The following is a 21,622-nucleotide window of genomic DNA, read 5'->3' on the forward strand; positions in this document are numbered from 1 at the left end:
TGATTTAGTCTTATAATCTGAAAACTTCAATATTAAGAAAACAAGTTAATAATTTAATTTTTAAGCATATGACATTTATTCATTTGGGGTTTTATTAAATACATTTGACAAACTGTGGAAGAGTGTTCTTAAGCCATGTTGTTGTTTCAAATTTTTTTATTTAAGAACAAAATATTTCATATATAAAAAGGGTAATTAATCTATTACAAATTTGTTGTTTGAAAAAAAAAATAATAATAATAATAATGTATAAAATATATAGAAGTATACGCGTTAAAAAATTCAAATATTAAATAATTTACAAAAATATCTGCTTAGTACATCATCATATCAGTCGTAAAAGTCTTATCTTTCTTCTTTTTCATTGAATATCAAGACAAATAATTATAAAATTTAATCATTTATTTGTTTTTTATTTCACTTTTACATATTTTTAAAATAATTGTGTTTGAGATACATTTTAATAACAAAACTTGTGATAAGTATCTGTGCTTAAGTTCTTTTTTTTGTGTAATCACTCCCGCTTGCTCTCTTTGTTTGTCTATTGTGAACAACTATTCAGTCATAATTAATGGTGGTTTGTGATAAAATGAATGGGAATATGAGATATGTATGATTTTAGAACTCTCTTGTTTATTTAAAAGTGTTCTCTTTTGGGAACAGTATGATATATGAAAAACAATGGAGAGCAGCACCCTGTTATTGCATTCAAATTCTTTTTATCTTAGTATTTTTTATTAAGTTTTTTTTTTTTTTGCATTATATGTATATTTTTTGTTGAACGAGGAAGAAAATGTAACCATTCCAAGATTTTATCTCAATGTATTACTATTGTTTTAAAGTTATTTTGCAAGTTCACAAGGTATTGAAATTATTCCAATTGTACTGAGTCAGCAGTCCTCGTTTCAATAAAACTCATTGATGTCGGTTGTGTCACTGATTTATTATGATATTGGCATTACCATCATCATCTGTAGTACGTTTGATATTGGTGGTATTGCCAAGACCATTTCCCAGGACACCACCACATCCTCCTCCACCGTTAGATGCCTTCGAAACATCATCGCCCACAATCAACACCTTACCAACACCATCTGGGGCAACCAATTCACCGCTTAAGCCATCAAGACCCAATGATACATCGCCTGGTATTTTGGGTTTAGGTCGATGTGTATCCACAGCATCTATGGGTAACTTTATGTGTTCCACTTTACAGCCATAGGCAACGGGTGTAAGTTTTATAACCGTATGCAATGGTACATACAAATAGGGCAATTCATCGGCAGATTTATCGAGGAAATATGCAAAAAGACAACGTAATACAGCTTGATGAGATACAACCAAGACATTCCCCTGGCGTTCCAATTCCATGATGACTGGCTCTAATCGGGCTACTAAATCCTCATAACTCTCACCACGTGGATAACGGTAGGCAAATTTATTTTGATCTCGAGCTTTAAATTCTTCTGGAAAACGTTCTTTTATCTGCTCGTATGTCATTTCCTCACAATGACCTGCATCGATTTCATTTAGAGCCTTCCAACGCTCTTGGGGTGCCTTGACATCGGCTACCGTTTGTATGGCCCGCTTCATCCATGATGTCCAGACACGTAAACCCTCGATTTGCTGTTGATCTATATAGGACGCCAATGCTTTGCCATATAAACGACCACGTTCACTTAAATTTGAATCTCCACCAATTAGACCCTTAAGATTATGCTCCGATTCACCATGACGTGTTAGATATATGGTTCTAGGAGTGATATGAATATTCATCAAATAGTAGACAATACGTGATTCCACATGACCTTCATTGTTATACACCACAACTTTTTTACCGGCGTTCATTACCTTCATAAAACTCAAATGGGATTCCTTGTCCTCATCTATGGTCTGGTAGCGTTCTTCATAGTGTTCGATACGCTGTAGAAAATCTCTTACCACCAAGTCCGTATTCATGTTAATATAGTCGGGAGAACTAACCTTGACCTCTTTGATATTCTGTTCTATGATCTGTGGATCATCACAAATTGATTCAACAAAAAATAAACGGAATCCATGATGTTTTACTACGATATCGTAGATGAGTTGACGACGTTCATATGTTGAGTTGGTGGCATCGAAAACAGCCACACTTCCTTGGCCACTTAATAACCATTCACAGGAATCCTGCAAAGCCTGATTAGCACAACGATTGCGAATTGCCATTGCTTCCTCGTTGTCGGCCCTAAAGAACTCATGCGATTTATAAGCGGTGGTCGCATGACGGCGATATTCACCCAAATTGAAGACCCTAGTACAGATTCCAATCCAATTTAGATAACGAGCCAATTTCTTTGATATGAAAGTTTTTCCACGGGCCGGTAAACCAACCATGGCAATAACATGGGGTGTAGCAACATCAGATAGGGCCCTCTCACCACGTATGGGAAATGGTTTGGTCATAACCGTCTCTGAAGTGGGGGGCAAAAGCTTGCGCAATTCATCAGGCATTTCACTTGGACATACATGTAGCTCATTCTCTATGGCCAGATCGGCGGTCTTCTTGAGCTGGTTAAGCGATGTGGTGCGCACACGAAGGGAAGGTGAAGTGCTATAGGGCATATCCATAATGCTAGTAGCTGTCACCGAACGTATTAGCGATGATTGAGCAAATTGCTTGAGCACAGCGGCGTTTGCTGCAGAGGAAAGTAATAATGAGTTCAAGAGGCTCAATTGAGTTTGTGATTCTTGATTTTTTAGCTTCCGCTTGATCTGATCCAAATTTGGGGCGGAACAACAAGGATCTGGGCTATTGGATGATGTATGGCCAATGGGTGATGTGGAGTTGGATGAATTGGCTGAAGTTCCTTGAGAATGAGGCGGCGTAGGGGGTGGGGTTGGTGAGGTACCAACCAACGGTATCAGTTGCGGTTCATGTGATACATGTAGGATATTCCCAGTGGTTGGTGGCGGACAGGATGTGGAGTATAAGGAATATGGCGAAACGGACGAAGCTAAAGTTGAGGATAAGGAGGGAAAGGCATTATTAAGCGGTGTATTTGATGGTGACAAATCGTAGTCGTTTTCAGATGCAGTTATAGGGATGGGCAAAGTTGTTGAAGATGAAACGGATGATAATAAATGATACGGTGATGATGATTGTGAATGCGAAGATGTTAGTGGTTGTGATGATGATGATGATGATGATGGAAATGATGATGATGAAGATGATGCATTTGCATTATTTTTTTTAATATTATTCATATATAATGTTTTGCCTCAACGAACCAAGATAGAAAGAAAACCTAATTGAAAATACAAATCTCAAGAGATTTGGAAGATAGCTCGACTTTAGAATGAATCGCAAAAAGACAAGACGTTTTCCTTACACAAACACAATTTAACATACAAATTATCTAGATATCTTATTTTAAATCCTTAACGTATACATGTATATCACTGCAATTTATAATCACGTCTCTCTCCCTTTCTTTCTCTAGTTTGGCTTTGAGAGAGTACAAATTCCGAGATTAAAAATCAGTCCAGCCGATTGTCTCTCAGACACAAATCCTTGTACATTAAAAAAAAGCCAGAAACAATGAATGGGTGTCACCCTGTCTTTTACAAACAATTAATTGTTGTGACACCTAGGTTTGTTTTTAAATTAATAAAAGTAATTTCGTTCGGCCGTTTCGTCTCTCACGCACAATCATCCATACATATAGAAGCACCAAACCGATGGAAAAAGACAAGTTTCCAGCCCTGTTTCAGAAAGTATGAATTGTGACACCCTGTGTATTTGGAAGTAAAAAAGTAGTTTTAAGTGTTTGTTTAGTTATCACAGCGCTCGTTCGCAGCCCAGGAAGATAAAGATGATTATTTGGGCAGTTTTTTTTTTGAAAGGCTATTTAGAAATTATTGTCATTTCTCTCTCTTTTGTAGTTTTTGCAAAAGCAAAGAAATATTTTTGGTTGCTTTCTGTAAATAGATTTAAAAAGGGGAAAAAAGGAAAAGTATATTTTTAGAGTGGAGAGTAATTTTTAGACTATCGATCGCTTTCGGGAGAAGAACATTAAGAGAAAAATATGATTGCCGCATGTTTGTTTTGTTTTTAAGCTGTTGACCTTTGCATTGGTATAAATGGATCTAAAGAAAACTTATTCTATTGAGACCAATTCTAGGAGTATACAAATCGGAGAAACACCCTTTCACAGTTGAGCAAATTCGATGGTCACATCTGATTGTTATACAAAAAAAAAAAATAGATGACTTTTACTACAAAGTAACCTGAAGTGAGCCATAAAGTTAAAAATATGTATGTATATCTAATTCAGGCTATATTCATGAAATAAATTTATCCTATTAAATTTAGAAAGTCAATCACCACCTCACCAAAAAAAAAATAAGTAATTCAATTACATTGAATATTCAATTGAAATACTACTTGAATAATTATTATTGACAGCTTTTTCGGTGCATGACAACAAATAACACCAGCTTCGCGGGTTTAATAAATAAATAAACATTATAATACCTCATTCACATTACACTTCAAAAACCCACATTACCCGTGTAAAAATTAGATATGATTAGATATGACTAGATCTCCAAATTGTTCCTAAGCTGATTTGCTAAGTCCGTCCTAATATGGGGTTGTGATGTAAACGGATAAGTGTGTGGCTGGGGTTATGTAATGGGGTCGTGCAAAAGGAAGGGAAAAACTTCGCGACCAAGGTAGGGAGGGCGGCTAGGGTTGTCATCGTAACCCTCGTTCTGAAAGTGTTGGCTTTGAATAAGGTATTTTTTTGTTTGTAAATAAAAAGTGTTTGATTCTTTGGGCTGAGTCGTGAGGGGTGATTCCACCACCAGTGAGAGAAGCCGAGTGTGGCTATGCGGGAGGTCATCCGTCTCAGTGCGATTAAGGATCATAACAAGATACAACTGTACATGGGCTAGAGTCCAGTATGTATAGGGTTCGAGTATCCATTTCATGGTTGAATGAGACCCTCAAAAGGCCTCTGTGGGCGTGGTGGTTTCACATAGACCTCTATCCGAGAGGGCGCATGCGGAAGATACATATAAGCTAAGGTATGAGTATTGTTCTATCCAGGATGTGCAGACGGGGTCCGGCTTCTTCTATGTAAGGTCGAGCATGATAGGGTGTTTTTCAGCGGTTGATAACGATATCATGGAAATAAACATGTCAATCTTCGATTCCGAGACCTTTAGAGCGTGGCGCGTCATTCCCAATACTGTGACCATTGAGACTTTTAGAGGGGTAGAAGGAAGCCTCTCTAGTTGCAACTTCTGGAGCCATTGTAGGGTGAGGTGAGAGGGGACAGGAGAATGAGATCCCCATGTTCTGGAATTGAATGGGTTTATATAGCCCTAATAGTAACTTATTGACCTGCCTGGGGTATTCCAAGATTTGTAGAGGGCGGCTACATCGACATGGCGTATTAAGTCACCCAATACCGCTCGTTTTATCGTCTTTAGCTCGTCTTTTCTGTCGAAAAAAACATGTGCGTTGTTATAGCCTGCCCAGTCTCGAGTGGATATGTCGCTGAGCAGCTTGTGCTAGTGACAACATATGAAGCCAAGCAACCATACCCGGGGGGTTCGTAAAGTGGATTTTGTTTTGCCCCCTTTCAATAAGGCCCAAATGAATGGCTATCCGCCTTAAACTGGATGCTGGAGATATATTGTACTGGACGGCCATGAAGCTATAGTGTGGACGAGGCTCCGTGGTGTGGTGTGACAGGTAGTCTGTGTTGGTACAGGTCACAGCAGCGAGGCATGTAGCGGGAAGGTGGTAGGGAGAATATACTGCCAAGATAAAGCCATCTATATATTTCCTGACGTTCGCAAGGGCATTTGGGTCCTCTAGGTAGTTGTCCATGGGACACAGGAGATAGGGGGATCCCGGGCTCATAGGTATGCTATCAGCCCCTTGTTCCAACGTTAGATACTAAGCGCCACCCAGGGGAAACTGGTAGTCATAAGTCAATAGCTTATTATGCCCGTGTAGGGCCATGCCGGGCCTCATGCCCTGGGATAGTTCAGCGATGAGGGTGGTAGCGGTGGAACAAGAAGTGCCCACAGCGAGCTTGCTGCATATCTCCGTCCATGCGTTACAGACTGATCTGAATCTCCTCTATGTGGCTGGTCTTATATCTATCTCCCCATATTGTCCTTAACGAAGCGGGAGGGGCGCGTTCCCATTTCTTCTTCCTTGGGAGTATACGGGTACATTTCTTCTATTTACGACAATGAAGTCTGGGGCTGAGTCGGTAGTGCAGTCCATTAAAACTATCACCGCATTCTTTACTCCGGGAACGTGGACCAAATTGGACATGGGCATAGTTACAAAGGTCCCCGCTACGTTAGAACCATCGTTCGTGTGGTATTTGTAAGACACGTTGACTGTACCAAAGGTATACTCTGTGGTGAGGAAGGACATCAGGTATTCGGTATTGTGCTTGCTTGTCACCATGTCCGCCGAAAAGGGGACTGCGATCCAGTCTATGTCCATAAGATGGTAGTCGAAATTGGCAGGTATGTCTAAGCCGGGTATCTTGCCATCACACTGATAAAGCAGGAATACGTCGACAGGAACTGCTATTACTTTTCCGTCTGGAAGTCGACTGGGGTTGTTAACTATGTCACATCCCTGACTTCAGTAGTGACGTTTCTGACGTATGTCATGGGGGTGAGGTCAAACAGGATGTGATGTCGAATGAGGTCGGGGGGACTGCGGGGGCGTTCTGATCTCTAGTTGTGCTTCGAACTCTTCGTATGTTATTACAGTCCCTCTGTTCGTGTAAAGCGCTAGCCCCCGAGTTATTGCGTCCCTTTGGGCGACGCTTATCGCTGCGAGTTGTGTTGGAGTGACCTCTCTCAGTTGGGTCTGATGATTCGGCTGTCGAAGCTGGGGGACTCCCGAACGGTTCAGGCACGACGGAATATCCACACAAGAGTCCAGAAGATAGTGAAGCAAAGGACGTATAGGAATGACGCGTAATCCCAGTTTGGTATGCAGAGTCGCGCCCACTTTCGTAGGCTGTTAATCCTTTTGAGCCATCTGAGTCAACGATGGTCGGAGGTGCGCGTGACCACGCGGCTCCGAGCCCCAAAGGAGGCTGGACCTGTAGACGTTTGGTTCTCTTGATCGGCCATTTTGAGAAAGAAGAATCTTATAATACGAATTCGCGATTCAAGATAAAATTGCTAAGCTCGTCTGTATTTTACAGCTGGGTCGCTTTTTACTTATCACTTGTGAGTTCCTGCAGCTCTTTATCCGAGAATTGTCTCTACTACAAACTATAAAGAAATAAAAAGGCACTGGTTTAGAATTTGAACCAAAAGGAAAGGCGGGGGTTGATGACATTTGACGTTAGAAAATGTCCTTGTTTTCGTACCGAAAGGCAGAAAAGGTATAAACATATCCTAACGGCGGGATTACACTTGAAAATGACAATATGATTGAACAAAAGCTAATAAAACGGCATTTTAACTTAAACAGATATATTTATATATAAGACATATCTAGGCCAATATTGGCCATAAGATCTGCTCAGATCTTATTCCATAGTAATTGATATGATTAGATATTACCATTTTTCGGATCTACTCATATCTAATCGTATCAAATTAGATCTCTCAAGTTTTACTCGGGTAATTAGATTTCCAACTGTCATTTGCCTTATAAAACAATGGATTTCAAAACCCCCTTTAGAAGATTTCAAGCCTAATGTGAATGGGCTATAATTACACGTATAAATATTTCTTCATTTATTGTACCCAATAGTATCAAAAAATCAGTTTCACAATTTACCATATTTTGATATTATTTTCCATCCATATCATCATAATATACAACCACCATCATCATCGTTATCATAATACTATATCACACTACAATTATACACTATCTCTCTAAATTTAAAAACATATAATACCTATTTACTTCAAGTTTGTCGTATCTCAAAGTCTATAATATTAAAGCCAATACTAGAAAATTTTTAATAAACATTTAACATTTTCTAGAATCGACAAATTTGTTGAAAATATCGAAACATACATGGAGAAATGGAATATGATCACTTCAAATCTGTTTCAAGAGCATAATGTTACTTTTTCACACGGAACACGTTTGTCGTTATTTTCTGGAACACAGAAAAAAAATATTATTTGTCTTCAATCACAAAATTAATCGATTCGATCCAATTAATTTTTAATTAAAATATCTTCAATAACAGTAATGATTGTATCAATCACCAAAGGCAATTAAAAAAAAAATAATTGATACAATTAATTGTTGCAATTGATTTTTGTTTCAATTAAAACATTTGTTGAACCAATTAAATTTTTAATTGAATATTGTTTTAAATTCAATTAAATTTTTAATTGGAAATACTTTGGTGATATTTTTTCTGTGTATGTATTTGAATTCGGCGAGCATATGTATATGTTTGTTATGACAAAAATGAACCAGCTTGAAACATGTTTGAGGTGATAACATATTCCTTCTCTGCATGCACTACACAATTTTTTTTTTCTGAAATGAAGTTTTAAGCAAAAAATAAGTTTTTTCTTTTAATATTCCTCATGAGCTTACCAAAAGAGTAAGTTCATTAGAAAATTTTGGACAAGCAAAGTTTTCTTTTGACGCTAAACAGCAAATAACAGAGATTAGAGTTAATCGTTGAATCGCTTATTATAAATTCGGTTTTATTTGTTATTAAAGAAAATAAAGGGGATTTCTTTTGTCTCAAATTTGATTCCGGAGGAATGCATTTTTTTCTTTGGATTTACGAGGTAATTTGAATTTCTCGACACTTCATTCTACCACTTTGTAAATTTATTTCACACATTCGTTGTTCGATAATTTTTTTTGGGAGTACAACACAAAATTTTATTATTACAAATTTAATTTATTCACTCTTGAACCTCTAAAAAATTTTTGAACCTCTAAAAATATTATTGTTTTGAGTTAAGACATTATTGAAGTAAATACGCAAATTTTAAAAAGCCCTCAATGTTAGCTCTACACTGTGGAGATCACTCACTTGGACCTATATTTTAATTATGAATATATTTACAAAACACCCGACAATGCCAGTTTCAGTGACGACAGACGATCTCGCCTTTAATAATCAGCATGTGGTGACGCTGAAATGCTTGTTTGCCAACTAAACTACAGATAGACTTTATAAGTGCGTGGAAGAGACCCTCCTATGGCATAATGAATGGCCAGGCGGCAGCTAGTTAGTTGACTGCGACTGTCATTACTACTGCTTCGCAGGCACGCAGTAAATGGCGTGTTAAATGGGTGACGCAGTCGACAAACAAGAGATGTAAATCCCAACGCCGCTAATCAAGTTCAAAGCAGTGTACAAACTCGAAATAGCAATGGAGAATGCACAGTATGACCATATGTAAAAAAAATGTTTTTTTTTTATAATTTTCATTATATATCACAAGTAATGCATCCATGGCTCCCAGAGTCATAAAAATGTTTGCACTAAAAACGTATCGTCATATCCAAAGGATTTGCCCTTGATATTTTTGACATTATTTCCCCAGACAAATATACATTGCAATAAGGTAGCAATTAGGTAGTGGACATGAATTGTTTACTATCGGGAAATCGTTTTGGATGCGACTTTGGAGCCTTGGGTACACAAACATTATGATCGTATATCTACGACTTTCTAACAAAATTTCATTTGATCCACACAGTGTTTGTCCTATTTGCTATAGGTCATTTTAGAGGCCAAAGTAAAGAATTATTCTTGTAAGGATGTGCTGAAGAAAGCCATTGTATGGGAATGGGTCAATATAACAGAAGATTACAATCGACCAACTTTCAACTCGTTTGTAACAGAGATAGGCAATAGTTAAGCAAAAGTTTGTTATATTGCACACAAAAAAAATATTTTTGGTCTTCACTCACGAAATTAATTGATCCAATTAATTTTTAATTGAAATGTCTTCAATTACAGAAATGATAGTATCAATCACCAAAGTCAATTAAAAAATTAATTGTTCAAATTTAAAAATTAATTGACACAATTAATTTTATTGTGATTTTTATTTCAATTGATAAATTTATTTTAAAGATTACGCAACCTAAATTTTAGGATGCGCAATTTACAAAATATTAAGGACAAATTTCTTTAAAATAATTACATTTTAGTCAATCTAAAGTTTATCTTTGCTTCAAAAAATTGTTTTTTTTTATTAAATTTTAGACACAAATTTTGGAAATTTCCGTCCATCGGTCGTATGTCTTTAAATTAAGGTAAATTTTCCTTAAAATAAAGAAACACATTTTTGAGTTCAAGGGTCCTTAAATTAACTGAAATATTGAGTCTTTAGATTTAAGATATTTCATTTCGTACATATTTATTTCATAATCGAAATCGAATTAGTAACACTTTGTGTAAGCTACCTACACTGAAACAAATATGTACGTGTTATTAATGATTACGCAACCTAAATTTTAGGATGCGCAATTTACAAAATATTAAGGACAATTTCTTTATTTTAGTTAAATTAAAGTTTGTAATCTTTGCTTCAAAAAATTGTTTTTTTTATTAAATTTTAGACACAAATTTTGGAAATTTCCGTCCATCCGTCGTATGTCTTTAAATTAAGGTAAATTTTCCTTAAAATAAAGAAACACATTTTTGAGTTCAAGAAAGGGTCCTTAAATTAACTGAAATATTGAGTCTTTAGATTTAAGATAAAAACGCTTTAAATATAGTCTAAGACTTATTTTGAGGATTTACCATCTTTGGTTTAAAGGTTTTTGGAATTAAGAAAACATTTTCTACTTTAAACTAGCATTTGTTTGTACGTGAATAGATTTATTAATATACTGCGAAAAAAGGATGAAAATTCGATAAATAAGATCTGTATCCTAATTTTAATTTTATTGATCCTACACTCGAAAAAAAAGTGAATCGACTAAAGCCAATTTAACTTTATTTTAGTTCATGGAATTGTTATGTTTGGAGAAAGTTTCCTTTACTCTAATAATTTTTTACGTACGTTAGTTAAATGAACTAGAAAACGGGGGAAAAAATTATACACAAATGAAGCATAAAGATTTACTAAATTTTCGCAAAATAGTTCATTATTTCTTTAAATTTGTAAATTTTACTAGAAATGTGCCCATCTTGAACTTCGTATGGCACTAGACATTCTTGCAATTTTGAACTTCAATTTTTTCCTTCGAACTAGAGGTGTGCACGTGAGTAATATGTTGCTCACGCTCACGCACACTCACGACGGAGAAATCTTATTCACACACACTCACGCGCGATATTTTTTTGTAGGACTCACGCTCACGCACGCTCACGAAAAAAGTTGTATTCACGCACACTCACGCTCGAAAATCTTTTAAATGTTGCGACTCACGAAAAATATCGTGACTCACGAAAAATGTCGTGACTCACGAAAAACCTCGTGAATCACGAATAATTTCATGAGTAATTTACCTACAGAATCTGACTGAAAACATGAGTGTGATTAAAATTGACAGTGTTATAAAACTCTAAACACCTAGGATATCACAAACATTATAAATGGATTCAACTCCTAAGCATTTTATGTTCGTAAGCGAGATTATTTTCGTGAGTGTGTTTTTACGAAATTCATTACTCACGCACGCTCACGAAGATAATAATTTCATGAATCACACTCACGCACGACATTTGGTTGGTTAATCACACTCACGCCGTTGCCCTCATCGTAACTCACGACTCACACGCAAGTCACGAACATTTTCGTGAGTCATGACAATTTCGTGTCACGTGCACACCTCTACTTCGAACTACAAAATTTTCTTTAACAAGTGAAAAAAATTAATTATGTCAAATAAATTTTCTTGAATTTGTAGAAAAATATTTAGTTTTGTGATATCGGCATGATGTCAGCGTTTGTAATACTGTTTTGTTAAATTTTTCTAAAATTAGCCAAAAGTTTTCTTACTGGTTGGTTTTTTTCAGTGTAGATTTAAAGCCAGTTAGGTCACTAAAAATGTCTTTATTTTAAAGGAGCCGAATTTTGGCTCGGAATCAATACCAACATTCATAAGGGAAGGTTAAAATGGATTGGATCCAAGTAAATAGAAATTATAAATTCACTTTACAAATTTTGCCCTGAATTTATAACAGGTTTTTTTTTAAATTTATTGATCCTTATCCACTGTGGGTACCTGACCACTGACAGAGAACATGCCGATAATGCTGCTGTCGATGATGGTAAATGCAACTCATTTAGTGTTTATATATACACGCTCACAAAAAATCGCTTCTGTAACATATACTCCCAAACATATTTTGCTTCAAGCATATACATTTTTGGGTATTGCCCAAACATTTATATGTTTGATCTCTTCCAATATATAATATGTTTGAAAGCATATTAGTCTAAACAATATATGTTTGGGTAGTCTAAGTTTCAAACATTTTGTATTTTTGCATCCAAATTCAATAATGTTGTCTTCCAAAAAACAATATGTTATTATGTGAACATATAATATGTTTGGAAGCATTTTGCACCCAAAAATATTATATGCTTAAAAAAATTCTCCCAAACAATATTGTTCTCAAAATTTTATTTATTTATTTATATATTTACAATCATAACGAATTATGAAAATAAACAGGTAATATAGGTGCTAACAACAGAGGTTTTCGACCTGAATGCTCAAAATTTTGTTTCTGCCCCATACATTTTTCTCACTTCTTAGCACCTTTTTCTGTAATACAAACATTGTAGAAGAAATTATTCAATTGTATGATTTTTTTTTTTTAATTTTACCTTTTGCCGGACGGGGATTCGAACAGCGGACCACACAGTTTGTAAGGATCAAAGAAGTAGCTGATCAATTGCCCAAGGAAAAATAAAATGTTAATTTTGTAATAACAAGCAACAACCACCAACTTAATTCAATATCGCTCCAAGCTACTAAACACATATATGTTTATAGGCTATTTCTAAATTAATATATGTTTGCATCCAAACATTTTATATTTACAAACATTTTATGTCCCAAACATAATATGTTCTAACATATTAACATATATGTCCCAAACATGTTATGCTAGTTTATGAACATTATATGCTTGCACTCAAAAATATTGTGTTTAAAAATTTGTGTTCCAAACATATAATGTTTATAGCCAAACATATGAAAAACAGTCTTTTTCATCCGTGTAGATTCGTTTCTAATCAATGTGTGGATTACAATACAGGAGGTATAGAATGCCAAAGGGGCATAAATGCTAATTTGGGAAGATTTTTGTTTTTATATAAAAATAGCACAAAAACCGACACAGACTTAACCTCTTTCCACGTGGATATCTAAAATTGTGGTTTGTGATTTTTTTGTAGGTTTCGTTTAGCAAATTAAAAACAAAATTTAAAAAACAAAAAATATTTATTCATTGAAACATTATTTGTTTATTTATTAAAATTGTTAATTTAAGAGTGTACATTTAACTATGTGACACGTTAGCGTGGGTCGATATATACACACATCACCATGGAAAATTATTACATTGATCTGTGGGCTTTGCGGGGCTTTTAGGTTCTTTCTATAGGAAATTTTATCAAATATTTCTGTCTATAGGAAATTTTATCAAAATGTTCTACCTATGATAATATAATTTAAAAATATGTAAAATTTGTCTAAAGGAAATTTAGTACATAGATGAGCAATGGCAAGATCCCTTTTGGATGCTGAACCCGCTACCGAGGCACAGTAGTTTTCGCTAAAGACGGATACTAAGTTCAAGCTAAAATCATAAATGAAGATATTACATCATGTACGAAATTTTAGCCCATTTGCAATACCATCCGACCTACTTCAATAACATCTATTTGTGCAAAGGTTCAAGCCAATAGCTTGGACATCACTTGATACTTGATGGGGTCTCAGACCATTCGATTACAAAGTTAGTATAGACCCATCCTAGGGTCGAGGGTATAAAAATACATTATTGTAGACATAAGTTACAATTCGGTTGGTCGCAGAAACATTAAATACATGATATGAGGATAGACTATATCGGTATGGGGATAAAAAATTAAAACTGATTAAAAGCTTTGTAAAACTGTTCTCACGCAATCGCCTTAAATACTCATCTCGCTCAATTGGATCCAAAATCTTATAGAAAATCCATATGTTCTATTTTTCTTTTTTTTGTGTGTATATACGATAAAAATTCAATTTTCAAGCAAAATAATTTGTATTTATGATAATATTTTCTCATTTTACGGTGGAATATATTTCTAATCGGTATAGATATTGAAACGTGATAACTTTCTCGAATAATACCATCGCACTTTTTAAGCAAATATGTTTTAATAGTGTAGATAAAAGATATTTGTGAGTATAAATAAAATTGTTTTATATTTTAAGAAGATTACATTTAGATCCACATACACACTCAAAAAAATCGCTTCATATACCCCAAGGTTAGGTTACGTTAGGTGGCAGCTCGATGTATCAGACTCACTTAGTCTATTCAGTCTATTCCATTGTGATACCACATTGGTGGAATTCTCTCTTATCACTGAGTGCTGCCCGATTCCATGTTAAGCTCAATGACAAGGTACCTACTTTTTATAGCCGAGTCCGAACGGCGTTCCACATTGCAGGGAAACCTAAGTGGTTTCACTGCTTTGAAACACTCAGAAATGTCACCAGTATTACTTATGTGGGATAATAACTTTTGGTGTTAGGTAGAAGCAGGAATCGAACCCACGACCATGTGTATGCAAGGCGGGCATGCTAACCATTGCACCACGGTGGCTCCCTATATATAACATATACCCCCATTTTGCTTCAAGCATATATATTTTCAGGATTGGTCCAAACAAAATATTGTTTGTATTGTCCAAACATATTATGTTTCACCATAGGCATACACGGGTAGAAAAAAATTGTATTGAAATTTTCTTGGTGAATATATATATATATATATATATATATATATATATATATATATATATATATATATATATATATATATATATATATATATATATATATATATATATATATATATATATATGTATATATATGTATATATATATATATATATATATATATATATATATATATATATATATATATATATATATATATATATATATATATATATATATATATATATATATATATATATATATATATATATATATATATATATATATATATATATATATATATATATATATATATATATATATATATATATATAATATATATATATATATATATATATATATATATATATATATATATATATATATATATATATATATATATATATATATATATATATATATATATATATATATATATATATATTTTATATATATATATATATATATATATATATATATATATATATATATATATATATATATATATATATATTTATATATATATTTTTTTTTTAAGCCGCCAGTTTGTTACTTCCATTCTTTTCCTTGCAGCATACTCTCTAGGTCTCTCTTTCTAAACACATATATATTTATAGGCTATTTCTAAATTAATATATGTTTACATCCAAGCATATTATATTTACAAACATTATATGTCCCAAACATAATATGTTGTAACATATTAACATAAATGTCCCACACATGTTATGCTACTTTATGAACATTGATGCCTGCATTTAAAAATATTGTGTTAAAATACTTGAATTGCAAACATATAATTTTTACACCCAAAACATATGAAAAACAGCCTTTTTCGTCCGTGTACAAAAAAGGTATAAACACTTCAAGCCTACACCCTCAAAAAAATCGCCTCTTTAACATATGTTCCAAACATATTTTGCAGGAAGCACATATATTATTGGATACTGCCGAAACATTAATATGTTTGTTTTATGTGAACATATTATATGTTTGGAAACATTTTGAGCCCAAAAATATTATATGCTTGGAAGAATTTTTCCCAAAGACGATTGTGCTCATTCCCTAACATACTCGTTATTTTCACTTCCACGAAATATTTTAATTCTTGGCACCTTTTTCTGTAATACAAATAATGTTGAAGAAATTATTCACTTTTATAATTTTTTTAAATTTTACCTTTCGCCTGCACGGAGAATCGAACCGAGTACCATACAGTTTGTAAGCCAACACACTATCCACTGGGCTACGTAGCTGTTATGGTCACCAGCAGATAATTATCGTTATAAGTTACATTTATATAGCATAGTTTGCAGCGCCCTCGAGCCCATGCAAACATAACATTATTTAACAGAAACATACATTTGTTTGCCACGTGGAGCAGTGGCTAGCATGTCTGCCTTGCATGCAAAGGGTCGTGGGTTCAATCCCTGCTCCGACCGAACACTTTTTTTTTTTTTTTTTTTGTTAATTTACACATTTATATTTATACTATATTAAATTTTTGTAATAAAACTTCGAAATGTGGGTTATTAAAGATTTATAGTCATTAACAGTGCTTGATATAAACGAAATTGACTGATTTTTGGGTAAAATATTATTTTTTATTGCAAAAATAACAATTTTGTAACAAAAAACTGTTTTTGGTACAAAACTTTAAAATTTGGAAGGAATTCAAAAACTAACAAAAGAAGAACGTGGAGTCGAGTATAAACATACATAAATAATTTTATAATATAAACATAAATTTATTTAGGCGTGAGCAGTTTTTTACTAGCCTTTTATTTTTTAATAATTCATTTTAAAGAAAATAAAATTTTTAAATTGTTTTAGCTGCAAAACTCGAACTTAATGCCCGCTTTTATATTTGAAGGTGTCCGTCAACTCCTCTTGGACTACTTATTAATAAAGAGGAACTAACCTTTGTTTTTATACATTTTACTGTGTAATTTTTCACTATTTCCTCCTTATTTCATTTTATTGTGCCCATAATGCCAAAATGATAAACAAAACACATGTCCACACATACAGAAAATGCTGCTCTCAAGGCGGAAACACTGGCTTTTTTTTTTCAAATGTCTATTCTCTTGGTTCCGAATGTCCATTCTCTTTATTCAAATTAAATAATATTTAAACTTAAGCATATCAAATTTTTGGCCTTATCAAACAGTTTTCTGAAACAACATACAAGCGGTTTCACAGAAATTGTTCTATTTTGATTCTTTCGCTGTGTTATGTTGATATCTTTTGTCAACTCTCCCGGTTTCCATCTCTATTTCTTTCTCTATACTCTCTCTGTCGCTTTGAATAAAATATCACAACATATGTATGTTTAGTCGAAATTTGTAAATTTATACATGTTTGCATTCACACATATGATTTTTATGAAACATTCATGCCCCAAACATAATATATTCTAACATATTAACATAGATGTCCCAAACATTTAGTGTTAGTTTAGGAACATTACATGTTTGCACTTAAATATATTGTGTTTTAAATTGTGCCCGAAACACATTTTGTTTATATCGGAACATATGAAAACATATTTTTCTAAGAGTGTACTTTTACCATTCTTTTCCTTTGATAAACTGTCAATAAATTGTTTTGCATATGGGCATTATAAAACGAAAACAAATAACTTCAAACATAAATATTAATAATAAATGCAACCTTCCTTAAGATGTACAAACAAAGTCGCCAACCGCCAGTCGCCATTCGCTCGGTTAATTAAAAAAAACAAACAGGATGATATATTAATAACCTCTGCGTGCTTTAATGGATGTTGCGATCTCTTGAAAAAGACCAATAGTTGTTGTACAATGAAGACAAATCATTTTATATTCCAGACAAAAAAAGTGCAACAATGCATTTTGAAGTAAATGCATGCCGCAACAACTGTCTTTCACAGATATACTATGTACACTGAGAAAACAGTGAACCCACCAGGAAGAAATCTTTTGGTTAATTTAAGAAAATTTTAACTAAACTGTATTACAAACGCTGGCTTCACGCCGATATCACAAAAACAAGTAAATATTTTTCGAAAAATTTCGAATTTCGAAATTTATAAGACATAATACATTTTTTTCACTAGTTAAAGAAAATTTTATAGTTTGAAGGAAAAAATTGTAGTTAAAAAATGCAAGAATGTCTTTAGTGACATACGAAGTTCATGATGGAAGTAGATTTGATAAATTTTACAATTTTAATGAACTATTTTCTTGTGCATAATTTTTCCCCGATTTTTAGTTCATTTAACTAACGTACGCTAAAAATTATAAGAGTAAAGGAAACGTTCTCCAAACATAACAATTCCATGAACTAAAATAAAGTTAAATTGGCTTTAATGAAATAGAGAGTTCACATTTTTTGAGTGTAACGGACATTTGTCAAATGACATCTGATAACTTGTGAACTGTCTGTTGGTATCCAAAATACATCCTCTAGTCGTTTGCATTGATGCAATTACACCGGCGGAGTTACAAGCAGTGACTGACAGAATCATCCCCTGGTTGTCGGCGATACATTCTATATATATTGATACATTCTATATATATGTATCAACTTAGCATATATATCCAAGAAAGTGGAGGGAAACAAAAATCGTTTTCATACCTAAAACGGGAAAAGCCTCTCACTCGAGTGCGAAGAATTTCCGACCAATCAAACCCAGTTTCGATCAAACACCGAAAAAGTTTTTCAGCGGTGGATAATTATTGCAATTATACTAAAAAAGAAAACTGGTATTCAAAGATTTTCGATCAGATAAATTTCAACTTCAAAATTCAAGTTATAACAGATTAATCGATGAATTGTCACTACTCATATATGGGATTTAAATAAAAATGGTAAAATGGGCATGCCATTAGGGAGCGGGTAAGATAACTGATTGCAATATGATCCATAATCCTATAGTTTCCATATTGGAATAGGTTGGAATTTTAAACTGAAACTTTTCTGTTCCCTATTAACGGCCATTTTCATGTAGCTCCGTTTGGTTTTAACTACCAGTTAACAGAAAATAAACTGCCAATATCTTCTCTCCGGTTAAGTTTAACCGAAAAATTTTCGGCAGTTAAGTTCTTAACTGACATCGGGAATATATAGGCAAGGTGACAGATATGTCCATAGTGTGGTTTAAAAGTTCGTTAGCTAACGTAGCACTAACTGAGCTTCATGAAAATGGGGGTAAAAGTTCAAATTACAAGCAAAATAATCATTTTTATGAGTTACTATTTTCATTTTGCGGCGAAATATATTTCGCATTAATTGATGCCGATAGTGAAACAACGTCATAACTTTTTCCAATAACACCATCGTACTTTTTTAAGCGCGATTGGTGTTAATAAAAGTTGAAAAATGTATATATATATATATATATATATATATATATATATATATATATATATATATATATATATATATATATATATATATATATATATTATATATATATATATATATATATATATATATATATATATATATATATATATATATATATATATATATATATATATATATATATATATATATATATATATATATATATATATATATATATATATATATATATATAGTGAAGTGCAAGGAGAGATATGAAAATGCGGAAAATCAAGCGTTTGAAATCAGCCGGTTATTTTTTGATGACAACGTAATATAATAATCTATGTAAATTTTATTATGGAATGCTGTCATCATATTCCTATTAATTACCTATTATTAAATAATATACACCGAAAATAAAATTGACTAAATAAGAATTGTTTGTAACCTACATTTGGGACAACTCAACGATAACGATACATTAAAAAAGTTTAAAATTCGGTAAACGAGATCTGTGTCCAGATTTCAAATAGGCATGACAAATCCTGACTAACTCAGGCTGCTTTTTGAAATGCTAATGAACATGAAAATATGAACGTTTTTTGTCCTGTTCAAGATCTTTCCTATATTTCTTAATTATTCAGTATACCATGATGATCGAAATGCAATGCATTTTTATGGTGAACATATGTGTACTGTCTAAAAGAATACTTCTCATTTGACAAATATCTAAACAATATTATTAATAAAAAATATTCTTCAAAATCGAATAAGAATTTAAATCATATTTTGTTATATGGTCCGTTATATACACAAAGCTCTTCAATTTTATTTTTATCATTTTTATCAGCTTTGTATTACTTCAAAAAAAAACTTGATTTTAATTAACGTTATCGTTCATACGTCCAAATCCTATTGTAGCAGAAATACTTTGCCGATATTAATACACGATCAGTTAGCTCGATAATCCCCCTGCCCAACAAGATGGTCGATGTGTACCTACTACATACGGTTTGATTTTCGATTCGGCAATAATCAATCATGTATTTATTATCGATTAACGAATATTTTGTGACAGGTGCAAGTGTCCAAATTATAAATTTTCTCCGATAATGTTTTTGTTGTTACTTATGTGTTTTGTTCTGTTTTCTATTTACTTAAGTGAATACAAATTGTAAATATTATACAGAAACAAATTGTATAGGTAATGTGTATATTTATTTGCATATTAAGAGAAAAATAATCACTAATTGCTTGCACTTTGCACTTCAGGTGATAATTTTAATAAAAATAGAATATTGATAACACTGGAGATTTTATAACACTCAATTGACGTATGTAGACATAGAAATCTGAAATGGAAATTTTGCAAACTGATCGCTTTTCCCACAATGGAAGATATGTTCCTGTGGCCATGCACCCATAGTACGTGAATATTATGTTATATTGCTCAGCCATCCCATTGAGAGATTTATGACAATCCAAGGATTTTATTGTAGGTTGACTATTGGGTATATATTTATGCCGAAATTTATTATAACATTACTCCCCAGCAAATTTGCCACCTCTTTTATTGCTAATATTTCAGCCCTCTACAGTGATTAGGTAATCCTTTCGCTATTTTAAGTTCCAGGTCTTTAGAGTATACTCCGAAACCTAGAAATTTATATAACGTTTATGCCCTGGGGCCGGTGTGCACCACGCCTCACAGCTGGGAATTTGGGTTGAAACTTCTTGTCGAAAAGTTGTTTCGCCATTGTATAATCCACAAATTTTTTGCTGGGTACGTTTGGCACATCTGGCATTATTTTGAAAACCGAAATGTGACATTGCCTTTCCGACCTTAGCTATAGCTCGTGCAACCGCACAGCCGTTGTTTCAGCTAACTGTTTGGTCAATATGTCTAAAGGCAATATATACAGCATGACATTAAGGGATCCTGTTCCTTAACTTTATCTAAACTTATTTAAATCACAACCGTACAGTCGTTGTTGCAGCTGATTGTTTGGCCAATATGTCTGAAAGCAATAGATGCAGCATGACATTAAGGGAATCTGTTTATGAAATGTATCCAAACTTGTCGGCAGCTGATGCGCCGGCCACCAAACCACAACATAATATAGATTTATAGGTGCCATGTACAGGAAATGAATAGCCTCAGTATCGCTTGACCAAAATTCAGAGTTGTTAACCCATTTAATATTGAACTCGAATGGACCTTCAATAACTTGTCAGCTTTTCAATAAATCTGACTAGTTCATGCAATGCGGTCTCAGTAGACCTGCCCATCGAGTAAGCATGTTGTCGTTTCGACAGAAATCTTGTCCATGTCCAAAAAATGTTAAAAAGTGTTCTGTTCCGAAATACT

The 21,622-nt window shown here is 33.3% G+C and overlaps 2 protein-coding genes across 3 annotated transcripts in view; both read right to left on the reverse strand.

The window, feature by feature from the left end:
• The window catches only part of LOC142232154 (uncharacterized), a 68,384-nt gene that overhangs the window by 17,194 nt on the left and 29,568 nt on the right, over positions 1–21,622 (reverse strand). The gene's annotated exons all lie outside the window — the stretch shown is intronic.
• Positions 53–21,622, reverse strand: part of Pfrx (6-phosphofructo-2-kinase/fructose-2,6-biphosphatase) — a 48,486-nt gene continuing 26,916 nt past the window's right edge. For both annotated transcript variants that reach the window (XM_075302875.1, XM_075302874.1), the window contains exon 2: positions 53–3,960. In XM_075302875.1, coding sequence (XP_075158990.1) covers positions 934–3,246 — 2,313 coding nt within the window. In that variant the 5' untranslated portion in view covers positions 3,247–3,960 and the 3' untranslated portion in view covers positions 53–933. The remainder of the gene's footprint in view (positions 3,961–21,622) is intronic.

This window comes from Haematobia irritans, chromosome 3 (assembly GCF_050003625.1).
Source record: "Haematobia irritans isolate KBUSLIRL chromosome 3, ASM5000362v1, whole genome shotgun sequence".
Lineage (NCBI taxonomy): Eukaryota > Metazoa > Arthropoda > Insecta > Diptera > Muscidae > Haematobia > Haematobia irritans.